The sequence below is a fragment of the Lycium barbarum genome, chromosome 3 (genome assembly GCF_019175385.1).
Source record: "Lycium barbarum isolate Lr01 chromosome 3, ASM1917538v2, whole genome shotgun sequence".
In the NCBI taxonomy this organism is placed as follows: domain Eukaryota; kingdom Viridiplantae; phylum Streptophyta; class Magnoliopsida; order Solanales; family Solanaceae; genus Lycium; species Lycium barbarum.
In genome coordinates this window covers 9,046,371-9,056,889 of record NC_083339.1, presented here as the reverse complement: position 1 = coordinate 9,056,889, position 10,519 = coordinate 9,046,371, and the positions used below count along the sequence as shown (strand labels likewise).

Below are 10,519 nucleotides of genomic sequence, written 5' to 3'. Positions count from 1 at the left end.
CACCCTTTTCCCTCTCCAAGCCCGGCCCGGCCCCTTGTGGCCCACGTTTAAATGGCCCGGCCCGGTCCGGCCCACTTGACAGCCCTAGGCCACGGTGGTGGTGGTTGAAAGAAGGGGAGAGAGATTTTTTAGGGTTTTGAGAAATGAAAAATCTGAAATGGGTAGTGATTGAGAAAAAAGAAAGATATATGTGTTTGGGTATGTATTTTTGATATAGCTACCATTTGTAATTTAGAAAAGTTAATTAGCTACTAAATATAATTAAATAAAAGGGTAGTTAATATTAATAATTAGGTCTTAAAAGAAGCTACAATGAGTAAAAATTTCATAAATTTATCCTTTAGGCTACACCATTATCGAGCTCAAAAGCATGTAAACTCGTATCATGCTTGATGAAACTCTTCACTTTCCTCTTTCATTACAATAGTCGAATTTGCCTAAGGTATCATATGCACCCGATCTTCTTCAGAAGTTTGCCAGCCTGACAAATTGTTAGTCCTTCTCAGTGACCTCAGCCAACCCTCCATCACCCCTGTTTGCTGGATGAAACCACCACTAATGATTTTCAAACTTAATACCGACGGCAGCTCAATGAGCAGAGCCAACAAAGCAGGTGGAGGGGGCATTCTCAGAGATCATCATGGGAACCTGATTATGGCCTTCACTGTCTCTATGAATTTCTGCTCTAACAACATGGCTGAAACTCAAGCAGCTAATTGTGGGCTGAAATGGTGTCAACAGAACAATATTCAACCTCTTATTCTTGAGATGGACTCCAAGATAGTGGTGGATATGATTAATGGTACAAGCAAACCAACCTGGAAGCTTCAACATTGGATTGCCGAGATTCAGGATAAAGCAAAGGCTCTTAAAGCTAAGGTGATCCACTGCTATAGAGAGGCCAACTTAGCCACATCAGATTCCTTGGTTAAGTTTGGGGCCATCCTTCTTAACTCCCTACCTCCGCTAGGGGAAATTACTCCATGGAGAAAGCTGGACTGGTTAACTTCAGGATCAGGACTAATAAGAAAGGAATTGGCTAAGGTTTTTGAGCTTCTAAGGATTCTGCTTGAGGAATCCTTTGTTGGTCAGATGACCTTTTTTGCGAGCGGATTAGAGGAGGGAAACCCCCTCCATGCTTCTATCATGTATAGCACATAATTTACAGGAGGTATTGGCATTAAGTCCTCCTCTGTGTATGTTTTATGAATAAATATATGATAGATGGACTTATTTAAAAAAAAAAATGCACGACACATAAGTATGTTAGAGTGCTTCAGAATCCATGCAAACTAACCACGCTAAAGGGTATGACAAGATAGATGATAGGTCTTAAATTCGAACGTTCTTAATGATTTTTTTTATTTTATTAGAGAGCGCTTCTCCCTTAATAAACTTCACGCAATGCGAATTGGTTATCTGAACGCTTTTGCCTACCATAAGAAAAGAACAACAAAGTATACTAATCATTCTCTCTCTCTCCTCCTTCCAATCTTCCCTACCCAATTTGCATTTCTTTATACTAAAACTACGGACAAAAGAGAAGAGAAGAATCACATAAAAATGATATTTTACTCAAAAATTTCCAAGTTGGTAGTCAAAAAAGATGTGTTCTCCTAACATCTGGTATAACGAATTTTGCTACTATTCATAAGATAAGCATCTTTTCTTAATGCCTAATTATTTGTAACTTTTGTTTTTCTTAGATGTCGGCTTACGTCGGAACAGAAACTGCTACGACTTTTTAATATTAAAAAACAAATATATAAGACTGAAGAAAATTCGTTGTAATTCTACGCCCCAAGCTCCCAACACCATGATAAGTAATCATTTTTCTTTTTGTGGTTTTCAATAATTAGCCTTGTTTATAGTATCAACTTTGTTCACCTTTTTCATATTTTATCATATTTTATCTTTATTCCAATTTATTTGGCACGTCATGCTTCTGACTTGACCAATTTTCTTATAAGCGAAATAAGGCTAGGCTACATTAATTTAGTTACTAAATAAAATTTAGAAATTCAGAACCTACGAAAAAATGGAAAAAAGAATACATTTAAAGATGGTAAATACTTACATGCACCAAGTATTTACATTAAATTATGTGAATTTACTATAGTTAAGTTAAGTGATTAAATGAGGTGAGACTAATGCATCTTCATTAATCATGGTTAATAAGTGCCAAAAGATTCTGTGCAAATATTTACGTACTCCCTCCATTCCATAATAAGTGATTTTCAAGGATGGTTATCATCTTTCTTTTGTAATAGAGGTTAGGCACTAAGTCCACCTTTTTATGCCTTGGCTTGGTGGAATAAAAGCACACCCAACCTTCGTGGGTGACTATATTTAAAAAAAAAAAATAGAAATTTACTTCAGATGGACCAATTTCGGATTGAGTGTATATTAATTGAATTATTCTTTCAGTTTTCATTGTTTATGACGTGTTTGAAGCAGAACTCGAGCCAAGTTTTCTAAGTCTATATTTGCATGAAGTGATTTGATTCCTCAAATGCAGAGTATATGTTCACATTACTTATCCTTATCTCTGAGGAATATTTATTATGATCTGCTTATTCGGAATGTTCAAAGAAATGCTCAACTTGCTCTTTTCAATTTGTTAATTAGCTAAAGTAACATAAAAATTCAGCGTTTCAGATTAAGATAATGGAAGTTACCCATTAGGGCGCTAGCCAAAAATATTTACATCCATTAGCTAATATTTTGCCGGCTATTTGTTGTGAGCGGCTATTTAAGTTAATTTCCCTTAAGATAATTTATATATTAATTTCTGGAGATTTCACTGGGTATGTTGTTGTTGTTGTTGTTGTAATTTCTGGAGATTATAGCGCATACTCCCAGCGTCTCAATTTAAGTATCTTACTTTTCTTTTTGGTCTGTTCTAGAAAGAGTACTTTTTTTATATTTAGTAAGTTGACAATTCAAACATGGTACATGACAAGTTTAAAAACCACAAGATCAAAAGATATTTTAGTACATTTTACACATCTTTAATTTAATTTAGAACCACAAGATTCAAAAATCTCTTTTTATTACTTAAACTTTGTGTCCAGTCAAACTAATTAAGACACTTAAATTGGAATGGAGGGAGTATCTTTTTTCTTACGCAATAAACTGCTTAAGTAGAACATATAAAACAGCCAAATTTTCAGTCCAGAAGAACACGGTTTCGAAGACAATGAAAAGAAAGGGCCGAATAAAGCAATAAACTAAAAAGGATGGAGGACTAGGTTGGTTGGTAATGAGACCTACAAAGGACATTTTCTCTGGCCAAATAAAGAAAAAAAAACTTATGAGAATAGTTAAATCAACAAAACATTATTTTTACGTAATAGTATTAGAGTATCATTGATAACAAGAATCTCTACAATGTAGAACGGCAAAACACTTAGAATTTTATTCGATAAAGAAATTATGTTGTAATTAAATCAAGATTACTAATTCAATGTTATTTAGGATTTAATATTTGGTATTTCTTTAATTTATATCTAGTTAGAATTTGTTTGTCTAGTTCATATTGGAATGAGTTTTCTAGTCCTAGTCTATGCTGGTTTTCTAGTATTATAATAGGGATGCTCTGTCACATATTTTCATTGTAGTGAGATTCAAGAGTTTTGAGTTATTAAGTAAATTCTCCTACCTTCTTTCTCTAGTTTGATAAATTTCTTTTATATAGCCATTATTGAGTCTTTCACTTGTGCTTATATTGTTCCTTTGAGTATTTTTATTTTCTTCAAATTGGTATCAGAGTATGTGTGAGATCTGATCAAAACCTCGTGTGAGATCCGGCACAAATAAAAAAAAATATGGATATTCCATATTTAGCAAATTGTCCCGTTTTTGTGTTTGATGGCAAAAATAATTTTGGGAGATGGTATCAACAGATGAAGAATTTATTCAATGTTGTTGGACTATGGTCCATTATTGATACAGGGTTCATGGAAACCTCAGAAGGCACAATATTGACTGGTGAAGAAGCTAAAGAATTGGAGAAAAATAGACAATTGGATTATAAGGCACGTTTCTACCTTGACATTAAGGTCGAATTGCATGTATACAATAAGTTTTTACATGCAAAGGAGGCTTGAAAGTTTTTGGTGAATTCACATCGAGGTTCCGCAGACGTAAGGAAAGTCAAATTGCAAGAGCTTAGAAGACAGTACGAGTTGGCCCAAGGGAAACCAACAGAGTCTGCCAAAGAATTCTTTACAAGAGTTATTAATATTGTCAATGATATGACGACTAATGGAAAAGCATTAGACCAAGTTAAAGTTGCTAAAACAATATTGTGGTCCTTGAGTAGAAAATTTCACACTAAGAAGACGGACCTTAAGGCCACCAAAGATCTTAGCACTTTGGCACTTGATGATTTAGAAGGTGAATTGGTGACGTATGAGATGTTCCCGAATCAACAAACAACTGAAACAGTTGACGAGGAGTTGCGAGCAAAGGTGAATCAACCTAAAAAAAAAAAAAAGAAACATCAAATCTGGCTGAAACATCAAAGAGGTCCCACTTTCAGAGGTAGACGACGGGGTGGTAGCGATGATTATCGAGGCCATGGTAGAGGTAATTTTTCCTATCAACAGAGAAATGATAATAATTTCACGAGGGAATAACAGAGTGATTAAAATTTTCAAAGACATGATAAATCAAATGTTCAGTGTTATAACTGTGAAAAATATGGACATTATCAATGTGATTGTTGGTACAATGAATCTGAAAATAGGGAAGATCATGCAAAGATGGCTAGAAATTATGCAGATAAACAAGAGACATTATTGTTTTCTAGCTCAGTGACTGAAGAAAATAAAGGGAATGAATGGTTTATTGATTTTGGTTATGGAAATCATATGTCTGGAAATAAGGAATCATTTGTTGATCTGGATGAACCACTTAAAGCTACAATAAGACTTCTCAATAATGCAAAGGTGCCTGTTGTTGGAAGGGGAAAAATTCCAATTACTTCGAACAATGGATCTTCTCATTTTATATCTGAGGTATATTATGTTCCGAGTCTTCATCACAATTTATTGAGTTTGGGGCAACTAACAGAAAAAGGTTATGATTTGCGTTTTTGTGTACTGAATGGGAACTATCAGTGATGATAAAATAGGACTCATTGCAATAATAAAGATGAATAATAGTCGATTATGGCCTCTTTATCTAAATAGTGGTGATTTACATTGCTTTAGTTCTGCGAATTGTGATGATACTTGGTTGTGTCATCTACGCTTTGGGCATCTGAATTTTGGGAGTTTGAATTTTCTTGCAAGAAAGAATTTGATTGATGGTTTACCTTTTATTGATTTTCCTAACATTTTTTATGAAGTTGGATTAATTAGCAGATTTATGGAGTCGCCTCGTCAATCACACTTGCAAGCAACTAAGAGAATTTTGAGATATGTTCAAGGTACATACTCTGATGGCATATTTTAATCAAAGACTAATGATATTAATCTTGTTGGATTTACAGACAGTGATTGAGCTGGTGATATGATGCAAAGAAAAAGTATTTATGAATATGCATTTTATTTGGGGTATGGTGTGTTTTTATGGTCTTAAAAAAAGCAACAAGTTGTTGTTTTGTCAACGGCTGAAGCAGACATGGCCGCAACAAATAGTGCTACACAAACATTATGGTTGAGAAGGATACTTGCATTTCTTCAACCTAAGTAAGATAATTTTACAAAAATAATTTGTGATAACAAGTCTGCGATTTAGTTAACAAAGAATCCAGTTTTTCATGGCCACTTCAAACACATTGATATTAATATCACTTCATTTGTGATTTGGTTCAAGATAAGGAAATATTGTTGATTATTACAAGACTGAAGAACAAGTTGCTTATGTTGTCATAAGCCACTAAAACTGGAGTTACTCATAAAGTTGAAAAGATGCTATGCATGATTATGGATATTGAAGACGCAATCAATTTTGAGCGATTATTCGAGATTGCATATTTTGAGAAGCATGGAAAATTATTTGTTGATGATACTGCTCTACCACCTATTGAAAGGTCAACTAGAGTTGCATGACCACACAAGACCAAGTAAAAAATCAATTGAAGAAGCAGATGATTTTAAATCAAGACTAGTTATTGAAGGATACAAGAAGAAGAAGAAGAAGAAGAAGAAGAAGAAGAAGAAGAAATATATTCATGATATTTTGAAGATGGAGAAAGTCAGATTAACTTTGAATCATGTTGAAGAGAAACTGAAGATGACCAAAGATGACATTTGCAATTTTGTCGAAGCCACATATTTCAGAAAATTGTTCGGGAGTCTAAGGTGGTTGATTTCTACAAAATACGATATTGTTCATGACACACTCAAGTTTGAAGATCTTGGTTTAAGGGAGGCTATGTTGGAATTAAACGAAGATTGCTAATTCAAAGTTATTTAGGATTTGATATTTGATATTTATTTAATTCATATATAGTTAGGATTTATTTGTCTAGTTCATATTTGAATGGGTTTTCTAATCCTAGTATATGTTGGTTATCTAGTATTACAAACTAAAAGTAGGAACCGCAAAATAGTACGCGCTGAGTAATACTTGGACAAGAAGTACGAGCAAATTTCCCTACAGCATTTGCATTTCTTGTACTAAGAATAAGAATATATAGAAATGAGATTTTCATTTTACTAGTAAACAATTAATCTTTATTAGCAAAAAAGACACACGTTGTAGTCAAAACAGTTGTGTTTTCCTAATGTCCAGCTGGCATAACGGACTTCATTAGTTGAATGCTTTTGTATATATATATATATATATATATATATATATATATATATATATATATCCTTTTGACCTTTTGTAACACTATGATATAATAACCATGTTTACGTCATGCCTTATTTGTTACTTTTGTTTTTACTTAGATATCGGGTTACATCGAAAACGAACTGCTAGACTTTTTCATTAAAAAGACAAATATAAGACAAAAAAAAAAAAAAATTGTACTTCAACGCCCCGACATCATGATCAGTTATCATTTGTTTGTAATTTTCAAGTAATTATTCCTGTTTATTAGTATGTGTCAACGTTGTTCACTTTTTCCTTATTTTATCTTTTATTCTTAGCTAAGTAATATGACTAAAATATACAAAAAACTTCTTCGTTAAAAGGAGTTGCAGTAAGAGCTGCACAAAATATGTCGGGACTTAAATTAAGTATTATTCATCTCCAATTTGTTTGGCACATAATGCTTATCAGACGGCCAACTTGACCAATATTTTGAGTGAAATAAGACCTATGTATATTAATTCACTTTACTATATAAATTTTGTAGAAATTTAGAAACTATAGAAAAAATAGTCTTAGAGCAACTCTTCTCATATAAAAAAATGGGAAAACAAAATACTTAAAAATGTTAGTTTGTGTGTCATGGGAAGCAACAAAAAAAAAAAAAAAAAGAGAGAGAGAAAATAATTTTTGAACGAATATATGTAAGGATAGTTATTTTATATCTCACGAAGTGTAAAAACTAAAAACCATATTTTAATGCATTAACATCATGAAAAATATACAATTGAATATCAAATCATATTTCTTTGACTTCTAAGGTATTTACTTAAGTTTTAATTTGATCATGTGACAAAATCAATATTCTAACAAAGTGACGTGTATGTACGTATATCTCAATAAGATTTTTCAACGTATATATATATCACATAAATGACTAGAAAATATAAAGTCAAACACACCAAGTAATTCAAAATTCAAAAAACGTGAAAAAAAAAACTCATGTCTTCTGACTTGCAACTTGAAGCTGTTTTTTGTTTGTTTTTGTTTTTGTTTTAATATATATTCCAAGTTGAGGTAATTTCTAGATCGTTTCACCCCCTGCGTACATTTCTGACTCCCTAATGTCCAATACAATTTGCTCCTTTTTCCCTCTATATATATCCCCTCTAACTGCCATGAAAATCCAAACACAAAGCTTCAAAATCATAAACACTCTACTCTTCCTTCTTCATCAAAAAATCATAAACCAAATACCCAAATTTTGATAGTTTCATTTCACTCTCGTGTTTGAAACAAATAAGCTCGATACAGATAGATACCAAATAATAAAAATATGCCGAGAAAAGGGATGAGAACTCTTAATTGGTTTTCACCTAAACATTCATTAACAAGTGATGCTAATACTCCGTCTACTTCACAACTCTCTTCTCCATCACGTTTCGCGTTTTCACCGTCGCGTCCGAGTTTCTCGGAGGCGGTGATCGATCGGACGGTTGAGATTGCGGAGCCGATCATCACGAAGTGGGATCCAAACACCACTACGTTCGCGAAAGTGACTTCTCTCTTCTACGAAAACAGAAAAGAAGCCAAGGATTTCATCAAATGTGTGAATAATTTACATAAAGCGATGCACTTTCACGCCAGTGAGAATTCGAGATCGGATAAACTTATTCGTGCTCAATCATTAATGCAAATCGCGATGAAGCGATTAGAAAAGGAGTTTTACCAGATTCTATCAATAAATAGAGCACATTTGGATCCTGAATCTATATCCACTGTGTCTTCTCGTACTTCATTAAGTACTCGTTCGAGCACGTCTGAATTCGATGTTGATCAGGATGATGATGATCGTGTTGTGATTGCCGGTGAATCTATTTCTGAACTTGAGGATTTTTCTAGTGTTATAATGACGGATTTGAGATTGATAGCAGAGTGTATGATCTCTTCCGGATATACGAAAGAGTGCTTGAAGATTTACAAAGCTATACGTAAATCGATCATCGATGAAACCATTTATAGACTCGCTGTTGAGAAATTGAGTTCTTCACAAGTTCATAAAATGCACTGGGAAGTTGTGGACTTGAAAATCAAGGATTGGCTTCACGCTTTGGGTATAGCTATGAAAACATTGTTCAACGGAGAGAGAATTCTCTGCGATCACGTCTTTGCATCTAACGATGCAATAAGAGGGATGTGTTTTACTGAAATATCAAAAGATGCAGCTATGATTCTGTTTACTTTCCCGGAAATTGTAGCGACAAACAGCAAAAAGTCACCTGAAAAAGTGTTCCGTTTGCTCGATATGTACACTTCCATCGCCGAGCACTGGCAGGAGATTGAACTTATATTTTCCTTTGATTCGGAATCTGTTATCCGATCTCAAGCGTTGATATCACTCGTCAAGCTCGGCGAGTCTATAAGGACGGGGTTAACTGAGTTCGAAACAGCTCTACAAAAGGACTCGTCAAAAACTACAGTTGCAGGAGGTGGAATACATCATCTCACAGTCGAAGCAATGAATTACATCACTTTATTTGCTGATTACAGCAACGTACTCTCCGATATCCTCGTCGAGTCTCCTCCTCCGAGTAGAAATTCGTTGCCAGAATCATACTTCGGTATCGCCGATTCTGATGAGTCTCCGGCACCGGCGATCTCACTCCGATTCGCTTGGTTGATTCTCATTCTTTTTTGCAAACTCGATGGCAAAGCGAAGCACTACAAGGACGCTTCCCTTGCGTATCTCTTCTTAGCCAACAATCTCCGCTATGTCGTCTTAAAAGTTCGTTTGTCGAATCTCAAGTACTTGCTAGGTGAAAATTGGATATCAAAACAAGAGGGAAAAATCAAAAAGTTCGCGTTGAATTATGAACGGCTAGGATGGAGCAACGTCATTGAATCTCTCCCGCGTGAACCAAATGCTACAATGGCTCCACAACAAGTGAAGGAGATTTTCAAGAGATTTAATTTGTCGTTCGAGCAAGCTCACCGGAAGCAATCTGTGTGCGTCGTACCTAATAGTAAGCTCCGCGACGATTTGAAAGTGTCAATCGCGAGGAAAATACTTCCCGTGTACAGAGAGTTTTACAATAAACATAGAGATGTAATAGTAAAAGAGAGACATTCTAGTCATGTGATCAGATTTTCTCCCGAGGATTTAGGACATTGTTTGTCCGATTTATTTTTTGGACCGGTTGAATCGGGAAGTTCATCGTCAGTTCAGTCATCTCCATCACGTACAACTCCATCACGATTGCGGTGAAGAAAAACAGTTATAAATATGTGTAGTACATGAAATATGATCGTATTGAAAGGTGTATAAATTGCACAAATTTTTTGGTTGTATCTAAAATGGTTGATGAGAATATTTTGATAAATTGATTATTTTGTAACTCCATGCATACACCAGCAAGTTTTTGGAATTCAAAAGTTTAGTTATTGCTTACTATTTTAGATGGAGAGGTACTACTTACTAGTGAGTTCTGGGTGGTGTTATGATTGTTCAAATACTAATATCAAATACTAATAAACAGTAAAATAGTTAAAATCTCTCTTAATTAATGATTATTAAGAAGCGTGTAAAAAAGAATTACGATAGATAATTTGAAACAGAAAGTAATGTGTTTTAACCATACTGCAATATGAAATATGTAATAACGTAAATATATTCTATGCTTTAAGAAACAAAACCATGTTTGCAAGAATGTGAAGATTCATTAGTTACATTAAGCTTCCTTATTGGTATATG

The 10,519-nt window shown here is 34.1% G+C and overlaps 1 protein-coding gene across 1 annotated transcript; it reads left to right on the top strand.

Annotated features, from left to right (window-relative positions):
• The first annotated feature begins 7,926 nt into the window (after positions 1–7,926).
• Positions 7,927–10,225, top strand: LOC132630173 (exocyst complex component EXO70H1-like). Its single transcript, XM_060345751.1, has one exon. It carries the CDS (start codon positions 8,105–8,107, stop codon positions 10,031–10,033), a length of 1,929 nt encoding a protein of 642 aa, XP_060201734.1. The 5' UTR covers positions 7,927–8,104; the 3' UTR covers positions 10,034–10,225.
• The last annotated feature ends 294 nt before the right edge of the window (positions 10,226–10,519 follow it).